The 16,476-nt window shown below is 35.3% G+C and overlaps 1 protein-coding gene across 3 annotated transcripts; it reads left to right on the top strand.

Annotated features, from left to right (window-relative positions):
• Positions 1-2,619: 2,619 nt before the first annotated feature.
• LOC109790373 (AUGMIN subunit 8) lies at positions 2,620-9,333 on the top strand. Of its 3 annotated transcripts, none has more exons than XM_020349513.3 (7): positions 2,620-2,808; positions 4,411-5,886; positions 6,012-6,131; positions 6,608-6,724; positions 6,808-6,897; positions 7,144-7,251; positions 8,830-9,333. In XM_020349513.3, exons 2-7 carry the CDS (start codon positions 4,564-4,566, stop codon positions 8,893-8,895), a joined length of 1,824 nt encoding a protein of 607 aa, XP_020205102.1. In that variant the 5' UTR covers positions 2,620-2,808; positions 4,411-4,563; the 3' UTR covers positions 8,896-9,333. The 3 variants fall into 3 exon arrangements, with proteins under 3 accessions (XP_020205102.1, XP_082924190.1, XP_020205101.1); XM_020349512.3 differs by lacking the exon at positions 2,620-2,808 and adding an exon at positions 3,587-4,287; XM_083068064.1 differs by lacking the exon at positions 2,620-2,808 and having other exon boundaries at positions 3,586-5,886.
• The last annotated feature ends 7,143 nt before the right edge of the window (positions 9,334-16,476 follow it).

Genomic DNA, 16,476 nt, shown 5'->3' with positions numbered 1-16,476 from the left:
ATTCAAATTTTCCTTTGAAAGTTGATTCCTCAGGTGATTGTGTGACAATTTTCCTCTGCATATGGTAGTCTATATGTAGCTCAAGCCTTGACCTTTGTCTGAGCATTTTTCATTAATGCATTGACTTTTTCTTTCGTCTGGTCAACTTTTATATGGTCAGACTTTCAAATGATCTTTGACCAACTTTCGTCTGAGTCTTTATGTTTCGCTTTAGGTTGTGCTTGACAGGCTTTTGTCTTGTTCTTGATTTGGCTTGTTGGATGCTTGTGTTGGCCTTTCGTCTGTTGTCTTGTATCGTCTGATACATATACTTGTTCTTCACTTTTCCTATACTTATGTTCTTTTGAAATACTAACACACATGTTAGAGATAAACACGTGCATTATATTTGTCACACTCAAAACCTTTCTAAGAATTGCTTTATCTGACTTAACATGAAACCTATACTAATATAATATATACAAAATAGAAGAAAATGGCTATCTCAAGTTGTGGCCCATGTGAAGAGCAAATTTGGCCTTCCAAGCCCATCGGGCCCATTGGGCTTTGACTAGCCCAAATCTTCATGTCTAGTCCATTCCTCTTGGGTCCTTCAAGGTGTCACCTCTTAGCCCCCTTGACATGATTCCATCAAATACTATATAAGGAACTTTAAGATTATAAAGAATAAGATTTTTCTTAAAAGAACTCCTGTACACATTATTATTTATTCTTTTTGTAAAGATATTATTCTTAATTGATTGTATCACGTTTTGTTTGTAAGACAAAACAATGTCTATAAGATTTTACCTAAATATAACTATTGTTATTGGGTTGAACTTGGAGAGGTTTTCCTATTAAAAGAATACTTGTTTGAGTCTTAAGATGCTTGTTAGTAAAAAAATACTTGGTCGAGCCTATAGATGCTCATCGGTAAAGAAATTCTTGTTTGAGCTTGGAAAGACTTGACTATAAAAGAATACTCGGTGTTGAAGCTTGGAGAGACTTTGTGTAAAAGAATACATGGATAGATTGCTTGAAGAGACAATTCAAAGAACACTTAGGTTTGAGTGAGAAGTGACTTGTTGAAAGAATACTTTATCTTTTTAAGATAGTGGAACTCAATTTAGTAGGGTTGAAAACTAGATGTAGTATTCATAGTTGAAACGAACCAGTATAAAAATTATTGTCTATTTCATTTGCCATTTCTCTTGTAATCTTTACTGTTAGCGTTACTACTTCATTACTTAAAAAAATGCGAGTTTTTGATAGACATTATGCAACCTCCTTCTATTATTTGACTTTTCTTCACATACATATATACATATATATATATATATATATATATATATATATATATTGTTATGATTAGTTAGTGATCAGTCCAAACTTTGAATATACAGGTCAAACTTGTTCTTTAAAAAATCAAAGCTTAGTATTGAGCCTATTCAGACACAAGCTAGAAGCACTTTTGAAAACTTCTCAATTGAAAATAAAGAGTATTTTATAGTAAAAAAAAAACTATTAAAAACATTTTTAAGCTTGTATTCAAACAAATTTATTATCCATCATAATTTTTTTTAGACTTAACTTGACCTTTTTAAAAGTATGAATTAGACTATTAACTTATTTAAAAGCCTATTTTAAATTAACAACATTAAATATGTCAATAAACTTAACTGTAAATAAGACAACAAAATTATTTTTAAGTATACGTGCAAATCTTTTTTTAATTTGCATGATAAAAAACAATTTATTCCATTATTATTAAAATTTATATTTTAGAAAGAGAATATAAAAAACTAACGTAAGAGAGACAACTTTATATATATATATATATATATATATATATATATTCATATAAACTAATGTACACTCATGCACAAACTCTGATAAAAGAGAGTAATCTTATTTTAAAATACTATTTTAAAATACTTTCTAAACATTCACTATATTCTATTTAGAATATTTTAACCTTAATTTATATGAATAGGAAACATAAAATATATATGTGTAATGAAAATATTTTATTATAAATTTATTTATTTAATTAAATTACTAATTATATATATATATTATATAGATAAATACGTTAAGCTATCATACCTAATAATTGTTTTTATAAACTTAAATCTAATTTTTTTTTAAATAAATAGACATAAAAGTCTAAATATGACTTTTTATTATTATTAAATACGCTATGATATAGTAAATTTTAAATAAATTAGATTTTATTTGAATTTTAACTTATTTTCATATCTAATTAATGTACATAAAATTTGTGATGAATTAATTTTAACATACAAATTATCTATCAACATTCAAATATTGATATAATTTAACTAATTGTTTATAATTATATAATTAATGTTAATCCTTGTTATAACATACTTTTATTCAACACACTCTCTATATATAATTGTTAAATTTTTCTCAAGATAGAGACATTTAAGTTAAAAAAAATTAAAAAGTTAGCTTAACTAAAATAATTAATAATAGGACTGATAATAACTGCACAAACCTTAAAGACTAAGACTAATTAAAAGTAGGTGGCGCGAAAACAACCGGCCCTATTGCTCCCTCTATTGCTCCCTCCATTCCTAACTGAAACCGTTTTCTCATATCTCGGTTTAATTTAATATATATTTTTATAACCTTTTATTTTAATTTAATTTTTGTTTCTTAAGAAAAGTCTTTTGTGCACTCTTTCCCTCTTTTAATTATCACCCTTCACCGCTTCCTCTCTCTTCATCAAAATTAGGAAAACACCTGTCCCCGGAAAATTAGTCTCCGGCGACCATTCTTCTCCCTCCGGTGACAGGAAAAGTAGTAAGGCTCTGGATTCTCCCTTTGGAGTGATTATTTAAGCTTTGCGTTTTGACTCGTAATTTAGAAGAAATTTGTTCAGCTAAATTCCGTTTACTGATTTTGTAGTGTTTGATTCTTTCGACCTAGATTGCTTTGTTTACTTTCGCTTCTGGTTTAGATGAAATTTTCTGCGGTTATTTATTTTTTATTTTTATTTTTCTCTAAATCCATGAGAGGTTTAATTTTCAAATTTCAGAATTGGAAGAAGGTTTCTGTGCTGAACATGATTCAATGATTTTTAGCGTTTTGAATTGTTTCTGCAGGATTCATCACATTAACAATGAAACATTGAACATGTCTTCTGAGAGAGAGACATGAACATGTCCATATATGCAGACATATGTCATGGATCCCTCTCAGAACCCTTTTGTTTTTTTTTTCTTCTAAATTTTCTGGATTTTATTTTTATTTTTATTTTTTTCATCTCTCTTATCAATACTATGGAAATGGTAAAAATGAAATTACTATTTTTATTTTATACTTTTTATTATTATTGAATTTATAATTTATTTATCGTTGCAGGAAAAAATGTGTCTGAAATGTTTGCTTCTTTTAAACCTTGCTAATTTTATTTACATTTGGGAGTCAAGTTAGTTTTATAGGGATGTACAATGATCCGTTACTGCACGTGGACCTTTATCCATCTCCCCGATAACATTACCACCTGCGACTCCAACCTTTGATTAAATTAAAAAAGTTATAATAATTATGCACAGCTTACAAACAAAACAAGAGAAGTAATTATTTAGAGGAAAATCATTAATAAAATGTTAGTATTATTTCACCAGGGTAATTAATAACCACTAAATAATGTCAAGTATGCGGGTGATTCATCTTAGGGAAACCTACAACATTGGTTTAAGTGAAGAGGTGTTTGTTTGGTTTTGGGGGAGAGAAGAGTGTTATATGTTATGCAATAGATAGTTCCAGTTTGGTAATCCTTTTGATGAAAAGGGGTAGTTGAAGTGCAGAAGAGGAGATAGTGCGTTTTTATGTAGAGTGAACCCATTTGCCAGCACACACACAAGACCATGGCACTCTCGTGAGAGTAACAAAAGAGGAAAAATTTTATAGCCTGTGCCTTACCCTACGCACTTCCTCTCTCTTATCCTTTACCATTCATTATCTGAGTCCACTCACAAGTATCCCCAATTTCCAAGGGACCCCCCTTCCTTCCCCTGCAATTTGAATCTTTGATTTTGTGCAGTTAAACAATAACCAACGTCTAATGATAATAAACGTTAAATGCACGTCGAGGCAGTTTCAGCGAGTTTCTCTCACCCATTACTCCAAATGTTGTTTGCCCTCTCTGTGTTCTTATTACCGTGTCCCGATCTGCTTAGATTTGGGCTTTATTTGATGATAAAAATCTACCCACTTGTTTTTCTTGGGTGTGATTGTCAAATTCGTTCTCCGATAGATCTGAGTCTCTGTAAAGATGTGCGCTTTTTGCATTTATTTTTTCTCTCTCCCTTTTCCTTTTTGACGGGTTTAATTCTTTTCCTTTTATTTATTTGTTTTTTCTTTTGTGTCTGGCTTTTAAGCTGTGTGCATTTGTGGCAGATTTACAGCAGGGAAAAGGATTTACTTTCTAGATAATTTGGTGCGGTTGATTTATTCCGTTGAATGCGGGACTCATGATTGTCAAGGGTGCTGAATCTGGTTAGCTTGGTGAAAATTTCAATCAATGTGGGCTAACAGGGATAGTTAGGGTGAATGGATGTATGTGAGTCAGGGCAAGCATCAGGGAAGAACAAAGCTGCGGAAACCCCAAGAAGAGTAAAACCATCCTTGATTTTGACAGAAAAGAACAATGCAGCCACCACGAGGCGCTCAAGAACAAGGGAAGTTAGTTCTAGATATAAGTCACCAACTCCTGCTAGCCCTTCTACTCCTCGTAGATGCCCTTCACCAATTGTTTCAAGAACAACGCCTGCATCCTCCTCCCACTTGTTTCCAAAGAGGTCTCTCTCTGCAGAAAGGAAGAGGCCTTCAACTCCTACTTCTCCAACGCCACCAAGACCGTCTACGCCTACCAATGACTCATCTGTTGATGGAAAATTGTCATCACGAAGGAGTAGCCGTTTGCCAGACAGTCTATGGCCTTCCACAATGCGTAGTCTGAGTGTTTCTTTCCAGTCAGATACCATTTCCATACCTGTTAGCAAGAAAGAGAAGCCGGTTGCTAGTGCTTCGGACCGCACTCTGCGTCCATCTTCAAATGTGGCACACAAGCAGGCTGAAACTCCAACCACAAGAAAGCCTACGCCAGAAAGAAAGAGGAGTCCCCTTAAAGGGAAGAATGCTTCTGATCAGTCTGAGAATTCAAAACCAGTTGATAGCTTGTCTTCTCGGTTAATAGATCAGCATCGGTGGCCTAGTAGGATTGGTGGGAAGGTATCTTCTAATGCATTAAACAAAAGTGTCGATTATGCTGATACCAGAAAGTTGAACACTTCATTTCCGGGAACTGCTGTTTCTTCATTGAGAAAATTATCTCTATCAGATGAATCAAGTAAACCCTTGCAAAGGGCTTCTAGTGATTCTGGAAGGCTATTATCGCTTTTTGGAAGTGGCAGAATAGGAGGTGAGCTGAAACCAGTTGGTGAATGTTTTCCACACGAATTAAGACCTCAAAAGTCTGTTACTGCAACTGCAACTGATAAAGCAGGACTTGCATTTGGTGGAGTCAGATCTCATTCCTTGTCAGCTCCAGGATCACGATTGCCCTCACCTATTAGGACCTCAGTGCTATCCTCTTCTAGTTCAAGAGGTGTCAGTCCATCTAGGTCAAGGCCATCAACTCCTCCTTCTAGAGGGGTTAGTCCATCTCGAATTAGACCAACCAATTCAACCATTCAATCAAACAGTTCAATTTCAGTGCTAAGCTTTATTGCTGATTTTAAAAAAGGGAAAAAGGGTGCAGCCTACATAGAAGATGCTCACCAATTACGTCTTCTCTACAACAGATACTTGCAATGGAGGTTTGCCAATGCAAGAGCTGAGGCTGTACTTTATATCCAAAAGGCAATTGTGGAGGTATTGTTGACTATCTTTGACAACCTGTGTACTCTTTTGATGTAGTTCTTCTGCGTTATATATGATGGCATATATCAAATAATTTTCCTAAATTGTTCTTAACAAAACCTTATTCAATGGTGCAGAAAACTCTATATAATGTATGGATTACCACTTTGTCACTGTGGGAGTCTGTTATTAGGAAGAGAATCAATCTTCAGCAGCTGAAGCTCGAACTTAAGCTGAATTCAATTTTGAATGATCAAGTAATGTTTCTGTCTTTTTTTTTTCTTCTGAAATATATTAATGATATGCCAGCTTTTATTGATGATTTCTTTTTTTCCTTAAAGGAAATTTAACTTGAGATAGTTATTAGTAAATTCATTAGTGATGTATATATACACAGCAGGAGATATGCCATTATAATATTATACTTAAAAGTTGTTTTTTCTTTACTTTCTAAATATAGGTTATTCATAATATACTTGGTTTTTTAAGTGATTTTAATTTTTTATATAATAAAATAAAAGGTTTTGATTCTGTTTTTCAACTTGGGAGTTTTGGTAGGAGTATGTATAGAACATCTGAAATAATTTTGGAGGGGCTAGCATTGCGAAATCTTGTACCAAGTTTATGTTCTAATTTCCCTTGCTATGAATGTGTGATGTTATTTTCCCCGTTAATTATTTCCAATTTCAACACTTAGTGTTGTATTTTTAAATGTGGGCATTGATTGAAGCAGATGATGTACCTTGATGATTGGGCGGTACTTGAAAGAGATCATATTGATGCTCTATCTGGGGCTGTGGAAGACTTGGAGGCCAGCACTCTTCGTCTTCCTGTAACTGGAGGAGCAATGGTATGTGTGCTGATAGGATGCTATTTTTTGTTTGATATCTGAAGAAAGACTATGACTTCATTGCTATGTTTATATTTTTACAGGCAGATATTGAGCATTTGAAGGTTGCTATCTGTCAAGCTGTTGATGTCATGCAAGCAATGGGATCTGCAATATGCCCTTTGCTCTCGCAGGTGTGTTGAGTCTGTTGTGTGTTTTCTACAGTATTTGTATAAGCCAATGCATTTCTTACAATTAAACCTGTTACTTTCAGTGGTTGAAACTTGCATATTTAACTTTTTCCTCTTTTGATTTCCATATTTGTAAAATTGAAATTTTAATTCATTGGTAAAAGGACCAACTGTAAATTTCTTTGTCATTATCAGTCACATGGTCTATTCTTCATTTTCACACCATGTCTTTTTTGTCTGTTGTGCTAGGTTGAGGCCATGAACAATTTAATTTCTGAAGTTGCTTTCATAGCAGTTCAGGAAAAGACCATGCTTGATGAATGTGAAATGGTACTGGCTTCAGTAGCAGCTATGCAGGTGAGGGTCGTGATAAATGTTTTGTTGAACATGAATTATACACAGTAAATATCTCGAGCTTATATTGAATATGACCATAAATTAGTATGACATAAATTTCATTTTTATGTCAGTTATCACAGTGTGCATTAAATCATTTAAATTCGATGCTATTTGTACTACACAATGTAGTTATTCAACTTTAAAATCATGCTGGATTAGATAGTCATAATAATGTTCACTAGATCTAGATCATCAAGTCCCTGTTTTGATTGTAAACTAGTTTCATTTCTAATTTCTTGACCATGCTTATGTTTTTTAATTTATTAGTCTCTTTCTTTTTCAATTTGATCTGTCTTTCTTTGATTGTGTCAGAAGCATATTTTAAGGATAGTGAAAATTCAGATTATGGAGTTTTCTTGTTCTTGAGCTACACTACCTGCTTCATTCTTCACAAAATGTAAACATGCCCCAAAATACTGATAATCTATATACTAGCATTGGGCATGGGTTTGTTGAAGAGACCTTTTGTTAGTGTTTAGCTGTTTAGGGTTTTGGGGCCCTGGCTAGAGTCTCTCACTCTTTTTCCTCACCTCATTTTTCTATCAATGGGATTCATATTGTTTGTCTCTGTTTCTTAAGAAGAGTTTAAAGGCTTTAACTAGTTTACTTTTTAGATAATTACATTTTTGGTCCCTATAGTTTGGATTGGAAGCAATTTTGGTCAGCTCAAGTTTTTTTTTTTTTTTTTTCCAGGCCAATTAAATCCTTCTATTTTTAAAATTAAACAAATTTGGTTTTCTTCTACTCAATAACTTGACAAATAAATCAATTAAACTGTCTTTGCCCCGAAACTCACCTACTAAAAGATTAAATTCTACCTAAAAAATATGTCAAAATTTTCCTTCTTTAAACCATAATCTCACATCTTATAAAATCCTACAAATTTTATCAAATTTTCCCTAAATTTCTTCTAAACTTGTACAATTATTTTATATCTCAAATCTACCACAAACCTCCAAATATTTGGATAAAAAAAATAATAATTTGAGAATTTTAAGTGAAAGCAAATCTACAGGGGGACAAAAATAGAGGGATTTCATTAGTAAAAAAAGAAAAAAAAAAACTTGGAGGACTAAAAATACACAATCATTGACTTACCGTGGGTATTCAGGACCATTTCAATCAAGTACAAATAGAGTCTGTATGCCTTTATCAATTGTGTTGACGTTGCATTCCCTTGTTCCTTACATCATCACCACGACATGTTTTACTCGTATTCCCTTTTGTTCCACTGAGCTGTATCGCATCCATTCTTCTGATAAATTTTAGAAGAACCATTGATTTCAGGAGTATTTTCTGTATAGTAGCTAAGGTTCTAATATGACATAGGATAAATTGTTGAAAGGGCACTTAGGCAAAGCTGGATATTTCATTTTCGTATCCTTTTGTAGATATTGCAATGTTTATAATCTGCAGTGGCACAGTTTGAAAGACCATAAATGTCTGAGAAAATGTTCTTCAATTGATGCATAATAGAATAGAGTGCACTGCTTCATCACCGTGGTGTTAGTTTCTAATTAATTTTGGCAAAACCAGGTTGAGGAAAGTAGCCTTCGGACGCATCTCATGCAAATCAAGCAAACTTTGGGCATAAGCAAGTAACCAATTTCGGAAATTTAAACAAGCACGAACCTGACCTGCTGCCAAGCTAACAAGTAATAACTTATCTTTTGCGGCTTCAGCCATACCATCCATATCTAATATCTTTCAGGTTCTTTACCTTTGTAAATTTTCGAATAGGTTTTTTATTTTTTCTCCGGTTAAATATGCTGGAATCGATATTGTTTTTTATTACCCTTTTTTTTTTTTTCCCCTTCATCTTTTTCCCCAATACTAGAGGCCGTAGGTTTCCACTTGTAATTTTGTACCAGGCAAAGGAAAAGAAAATGAAAAGCAATGGAGCAAAATGTCATCTAAATTTACGTACGTTTTGCTATTATCATATTTATCAGCAGCTTTGTAATTTTATAGCAGAAGTTTCTCAGCATGGCTGAGGTTAATATATTATACAAACTGGCTTACGGCAAGTGATTTGAATAATGTTGCATAAAAGTCCTGAGAATGTTTAAACTTTAAAATGCTAAGTAATATCTTAAGAACAGAGGCTGTGGTTAATAATATTTAATATTATTTGACCATGAACATGGATTAAACGTGTGAGAGTGATTGTATATCAAATAATTTTATTCGGTAAAAGTTATTGATTTTAAAAAGTAGTGAAAATGAGTTTATAATCTTTTTTTTCCCCCCTTAAAAATAAATAATTAAAATAATGAAGACAAATATTAAAAAAATTTAAAACAAGAAGTATCTTGTAACAATTGGCTGAATGCTTTAAATAGTACATAATAAGAGACAAATATGTATAAAGTTAATGAAGACATAGAAAATTGTAAATATGTACACCCCCAAGAAGAAAAAGAATTGAAAAGTTGTAGTATTAATCGCAGTAGAGGGGTTGAGTGTATTGATAAACAAGATGACGAATAAGGAAGTTTTCACTGGTGTACAGGTGAGGAGGTCACATCAATATCATTTATAATTGGCTGATGACACATTAATTTTTGGGGAGGGATGTTGGTCCAATATATGGGCTCTCAAAGCCATGTTTCAGTTTGTTTGAGATTACATCTTGGCTTAAAGTTATCTTTCACTAGAGTTTGTTGGTTACTACTTGGTTGGATGAGGCAGCTTCAGTATTCAGTTGTAAAGTAGGTCATTTTTCTTTGAAGTATCTTTTGCCTACTGGTGCAGATCATCATAGGATACTTGGAATCTATTAAGAAACATCTTGCATCTTGGACGTGTAGATATCTTTCTATTGGAGGGAGGGTTGTTCTCCTTAAAAGAAAGGGAGTATGAAAGGGTCATTATGGTGGAATGATATTTGGGATCTAGATGAGGGGGATTTTGCTCATTTGGGCTGGGGTAGTGATTCAACGAAGGTGGCATCTCATGGACCACTAGCACAAGTGGTGTATGGGTGCACCATGAGTTTTGACCATAAGATGCATCTAAACTAATAGCTTATTATATACCCTATCACACAGGATCAAAATTTCTGAATTTTTTACTGAAATTATTTTTATTTTTTAAATTACAAAAAAAAAAGCACGTGTTACGATGCACTGACGCAACTGCTATTTAAGTTTGGAACGGGCCGTTCTGATTTCAGAACGGGCCATTCCAGATGAAACAATAACACATGAATAATGGATCAGAACGAGTCGTTCCAGATGAAAAAAAAAACACATGACGAATAGATTAGAACGACCCGTTCCGAAATTAGAACGGCCTGTTCCAGATTCAAAAATAACACATGACTAGTTAAACCAGAACGGGTCGTTCTGAATTCGGAACGGGCCGTTCTAACTATTTTTTTAAGCAAAATAATATTTTTTTTTCATTCTACTAAATTACATTTAAAATTTAAGTATAGTTTTTCAATTGATAATGTTTTTCTATTAGAATTAGAGGTTTACATTAATTATATGCGTAAATTTCTAATTCTAATTAGAAAATAACATCAAACAAAATTTTCTATTATAAAATTAGCACCCAATGCAAATCGAAACAGAGAATGAGTATCTCTCCTCACACTAGGTGACATTTAATCAACCCCTAATGTTTGTGGCATTGGCAACAAAATCACGAAAGTCTATGCACCTTAAAAGCAATTAAACTAATGTAAATCAAATTTAAAAATATTTGGTAACATCATTTTTTTTAAGAGGAAAATGTCGAGATATAAAACTAAAACTAACAAACTTTTGCAATGATTTAAATGAGAAAATTATATTTATAATAGAAAATTTTGTTTGGTGTTATTTTCTAATTAGAATTAGAAATTTACGCATATAATTAATGTAAACCTCTAATTCTAATAGAAAAACATTATTAATTGAAAAACTATACTTAAATTTTAAATGTAATTTAGTAGAATGAAAAAAAATATATTATTTTGCTTAAAAAAATTCTTATGACAAATATGTAGTTAGAACGGCCCGTTCCGAATTCAGAACGGCCCATTCTGATTTAACTAGTCATGTGTTATTTTTGAATCTGGAACGGACCATTCTGATTCATTCGTCATGTGTTTTTTTTCCATCTGGAACGGCCCGTTCTGAAATCAGAACGGTCCGTTCCGAGCATGAATAATAGTTGCATCAGTGCATCATAACACGTGCTTTTTTGGGTAATTTTTATTTTTAAAAAAATAATTTCAGTAAAAAATTCAGAAATTTTTATCCTGTGTGATAAAGTGTATAATATACTACATCTTATGATTAAAATTCATGGTGTACCATGCACCACTTGTAAAAGTAGTCTATCATAGATGCCACCTTCAATGAAAAGGTGGTGGAAAATGGGGAAAAGAGAATGAAATTGGAATAACTTAGAAATTTATTCCAATGAATTCATTAGTGATAGGTCATGTTCATATTACACTCATTAATGAATTATCAAGGGGGCACATATATGGAGATAGTTGGCATGTGTTGTGGTGGTGTGCGTTATATGAAAGCCAAGAAATTCGACATTAATCCCATATGTTAATATTTCTTTTAATACTTTCAATTCTGAAGGGGAAGCGATACTATTAGTATCAAATTAATCTACTAAAATTTAATTTTTTTCAAGATTAAAACAATATTTTTCGATTCAATCTCTTTTAAAATTCTCAACTATGGGGATTCAAATAAAACAGTCCAAAGTAATTTCATATTTTAAGACTTGTCAAAAGAAATTAATCTTTAACTAAATGTGTGATATCTTGACTTTCGTTCCCATCAAAATATTTTTTTTATGGGTCATACTAATTTTATAAAATTTAAACACTATTCATTTCAATGTTATTTCTTTTAAAATTCAAAGTAAATGTATATTATTTTTCCTATAATTTTTTTAAATGAGTAACAAATTCTCGAATAATTTACAATATCTATATGTATAAATATTTTAAAATCGTGTAATATTAATAGTAAATTAATTTCAAATAATATAATAAATATATCATTTAATAATTTAATTTTAAATTAATTTTATGAACATATATAAATATTTATTATCTTAAGGAGTCCTAAGGCAAAGTCTTGTTAATTTGCAAATAATATAATGTGTTCTTACCGGAATTTGACCGTAGGGATGATCCGTCCAGTAAGATCAGTGAGCCTCCTTCGCTTGGTGTGTTGGTGCTCCGAGATGGGGGAGGTACCTGCAAAAGAGATTCCGATGCCAAAGTTAGGATTTGTATGAGTATGAGTCTCGTATAAATAATGCACATACCTTTGTGTGAATTAGGGTTGTCTTGGGCCTTGGGCCTGAGATAAGATATGATATGATAAGATATGATATGATATGATATGATATGATATGATGAGATATGATATGATATGATCACGTTGTGACATAATATGGTATAATTGGAGAACGGTTTTGGCCTGGGACGTGATCCCGGGTTCGGGAGTGATCTGTCCAAATACCGGGCTCCAAATACCGGGCTGACGCTGCTCAGTGTGTGCCCGGGGTGGCTTTGTATCGCTAATCCGGGCTCGGAGCCCGGGTGCGAAGTACGGTTAGTACACTAGCCCCCCGAGCTCTGAAGACCGTAGGTCGAGGAGTTAAGACCGGGCTTGTTAGAGGGGAGAGTGGCTGGAGGTCCGCCACGTGTCGCGACTGTTAGAGACGTTTTGAGACACACGTTCGATGTCTGTTGTACACTCTCATTTTTTGGTGATAGCTCACGCTGAGATCCGAATTCGGCCTTAATTTTAAGTAGTTTCTCGTGAAGGTTCGAACTTGATCTTAGGTAGTAGTGTCGAGGTTCAGATTTGACCTCGATCATTCCGAGGTTCGGGCTCGACCTCAAGTTCGCGTGTTTAAGGTTAGTATTCAACCTTAAACAAATACGTTAAGGTTCGTATTCGACCTCGAATAAACATGTTAAGGTTCGTATTCGACCTCAAATGAATGTGTTAAGGTTCGTATTCGACCTTAAATGGGCGTGTTAGGGTTCGTACTCGACCTCAAATTTTGAGTAAAATGATTTAATTAAGGTTCGAACTCGACCTTAGGCGAGGGCATCGAGGTTCATATTCGACCTCGGATGATGAGGTTCAGACTTGACCTTAACAAGAGTGTCGAGGTTCGTATTTGACCTCGGATTTGGTTCGTACTCGACCTCAGATTTGGTTGAAACGATTTCATTAAGGTTCGGACTCGACCTTAAATAAGGATGTTGAGGTCCGTATTTGACCTCGACCTTTAACGAGGATCGGGTTTGAATTCTGCTGAACGAACTTAAGGTTCGTGCTCGACTTTAAATAAGGGTGCTGCGGTCCGTGTTTGACCTCAAACTTGGACGAGGTTCGGGCTCGTATTCGACCTTGAGATAGGGTTAGGTAATCATTCACAAGGTTCGTTCTCGACCTCGTATGAGAATGTTTAGGGTTCGTATTCGAACCTCAAATAAACGCGTTAAGGTTTGAACTCGATCCTCAAGTGAGCCTGTCGAGGTTCGTACTCGACCTCGGAATTTTAACGAGGTTCGTACTCGACCTCAAATTTTGAGTAAAATGATTTAATATTAGGGTTTTTACTGTCTACTGGCACATTGGCATTGTTAGGGTTTTACCTTATGATTGCGATGCGGTGACAAAATTGTATTTTTATCCGTTTGATGACGTGGCATCTTTGGGCCGATGTGGTATTTCGATATCCATGTTTCATGGCCGAGCTGAGGAACTCAACAATAATGAGTTTGCTGCTTGGTCAGGCTAGTAAACCTTTGACCGGGTCAATAGATTGGTGAGGGACAAGTTGGCAACTCTGCTGGCCAGTACACTTGCCCCCAGCACCGAGTGATGTAAGAGCAAAGGGACTTCTGAGGAGCTCCCAAATTTGATGTTTGAATGTTCTAATTCGATCTTGTTAAGTAGATGTGATTTTTAAGGGTCGAGCTCGACCTTGGCATATCAAGGTTCGAACTCGACCTTGGTTGATAAAATGTGATCTCGAGGTTCGGACTCGACCTCGGCATAACAAGGTTCGAACTCGACCTTGGTTAAGAGAATGTGATCTCGAGGTTTGGATTCGACCTTGGATGAGAGTATTGAGGTTCGTATTCGACCTCAAACCAAAGTTGGATGAACTTTTAACGAGGTTCGGATTCGACCTCGGGTGAGATACTGAGGTGGAGCCCCAAGTTGCTGAGCAGGTCGCTCCAGCTATTGATGTGAGTGGTGTGGCCTGTGGCTTTTTCTATCTGATGTCTGGTTTCTCTGTTTGATCTTTGTCTGAACTTTAACGAGGTTCAGATTCGACCTCGGATTAGAGTATTGAGGTTCGTATTCGACCTCAAACTAATGTTAGATGGATTTTAACGAGGTTCGGATTCGACCTCGGATGAGAGTATTGAGGTTCATATTCGACTTCAAACTAAAGATGGCTGAACTTTCAACGAGGTTCGGATTAGACCTCGGATGAGATACTGAGGTTCGTATCCGACCTCAACTTCGAGTGAAACGATTGAACTATGGTTCGAATTCGACCTGAGGTGAAAGTATCAAGGTTCGTATCCGACCTCAAATTCGAATGGAACGTTTGAACTAAGGTTCGAACTTGAACCTTGGTTAAGAAAATATAGTCTCAAGGTTCTGACTTGACCCTGGCATATCAAGGTTCGAACTCGACCTTGATTAAGAAAGTATAGTCTCAAGGTTCGGACTCGACCTTGGCGTAACACGGTTCGTGTTTGACCTTGGTTAAGAAAATATAGTCTCAAGGTTCGGACTCGACCTTGGCATAATAAGGTTCGAACTCGACCTTGGAATTTTAACGAGGTTCGTTCCCGACCTCGGGTAAGAATATTTAAGGTTCGTACTCGACCTTATAATTTCAACGAGGTTCGGACTCTACCTCGGATAAGAGTATTTAAGGTTCGTGCTCGACCTTACAATTTCAACGAGGTTCAGACTTGACCTCGGATTATGGGTTAGACGGTTTAGCGAAGTGATGAGCGAGGTGGTTTGATTAAGGTTCGAAGTCGATCTTGTGGGGATGTCGAAGTTCGCATTCGACCTCGAATTTGTGATAAACTGGCTAATGAAGGTTCAAATTCGACCTTTAAGTGAGAATGTTGAGGTTCGTACCTGACCTCAAATTGAGATGGACGAAGGTCCAGACTTGTCCTTAGGTGAGAATATTGAGGTTCGTACTCGACCTCGGATTTATGTGTTTGAGGTTCGTGCTCGACCTCAAATTGGGATAAACGATGGAGGTTCGGATTCGACCTTTAAGTGAAAATATTGAGGTTATGAAGGTTCGAATTCAAACTTTGAGTAAGAGTACCGGGGTTCGTGCTCGACCTCGGGTTTACTTGAATGTTTTGATTAAGATTCGTATTCGACCTTAAAGGATAGTACCGGGGTTCGTGCTTGACCTCGGGTTTACGTGAATGATTTGATTAAGATTCGTATTCGACCTTTAACGGGAGTACCGGGGTTCGTACCCGACCTCGGGGTTTATGTGAATGATTTGATTAAGGTTCGAATTCGACCTTTGAGTAAGAGTATCGGGGTTCGTGCTCGACCTCGGGTTTACGTGAATGATTTGATTAAGATTCGTATTCGACCTTTAGTGAGAGTACCGGGGTTCGTATTCGACCTCGGATGATTAAGGTTCGTTCTCGACCTTTACTGGGGATACTGGGGTTCGTATTCGACCTCGGATTTACGTGGATGGTGAAATTGAGGTTCGAACTCGACCTTTAGCGAGGGTACCAAGGTTCGTACTCGACTCCGGGTTGACGTGGACGATTGGATTAAGGTTCGAACTCGACCTTTAGCGAGGGTACCGGGGTTCGTACTCGACTCCGGGTTGACGTGGACGATTGGGTTAAGGTTCGAACTCGACCTTTAGCGAGGGTACCGGGGTTCGTACTCGACTCTGGGTTGACGTGGACGATTGGATTAAGGTTCGAACTCGACCTTTAGCGAGGGTACCGGGGTTCGTACTCGACTCCGGGTTGACGTGGACGATTGGGTTAAGGTTCGTTCTCGACCTTTATTAAGGATACCGGGGTTCGTATTCGACATCGGATTTGCGTGTTTAAGGTTCGTTCTCGACCTTTATTAAGGATACCGGGGTTCATATTCGACCTCGGATTTGCATGTTTAAATGTTT

This window comes from Cajanus cajan, chromosome 2, assembly GCF_000230855.2.
Source record: "Cajanus cajan strain Asha chromosome 2, NIPB_CcT2T_4, whole genome shotgun sequence".
Taxonomy (NCBI): domain Eukaryota; kingdom Viridiplantae; phylum Streptophyta; class Magnoliopsida; order Fabales; family Fabaceae; genus Cajanus; species Cajanus cajan.
The sequence above is the reverse complement of the archived record's forward strand: the minus strand, read 5'-3'. Positions and strand labels throughout refer to the sequence as shown.

Bases quoted from the DNA above. Each gene is read 5' to 3' on its own strand.
- LOC109790373 (XM_020349513.3), top strand. From the start codon at position 4,564: ATGGATGTATGTGAGTCAGGGCAAGCATCAGGGAAGAACAAAGCTGCG. The intron at 6,132-6,607 runs GTAATGTTTCTG...TGATTGAAGCAG, and splicing joins ATTCAATTTTGAATGATCAA to ATGATGTACCTTGATGATTG. The intron at 7,252-8,829 runs GTGAGGGTCGTG...TGGCAAAACCAG, and splicing joins CTTCAGTAGCAGCTATGCAG to GTTGAGGAAAGTAGCCTTCG.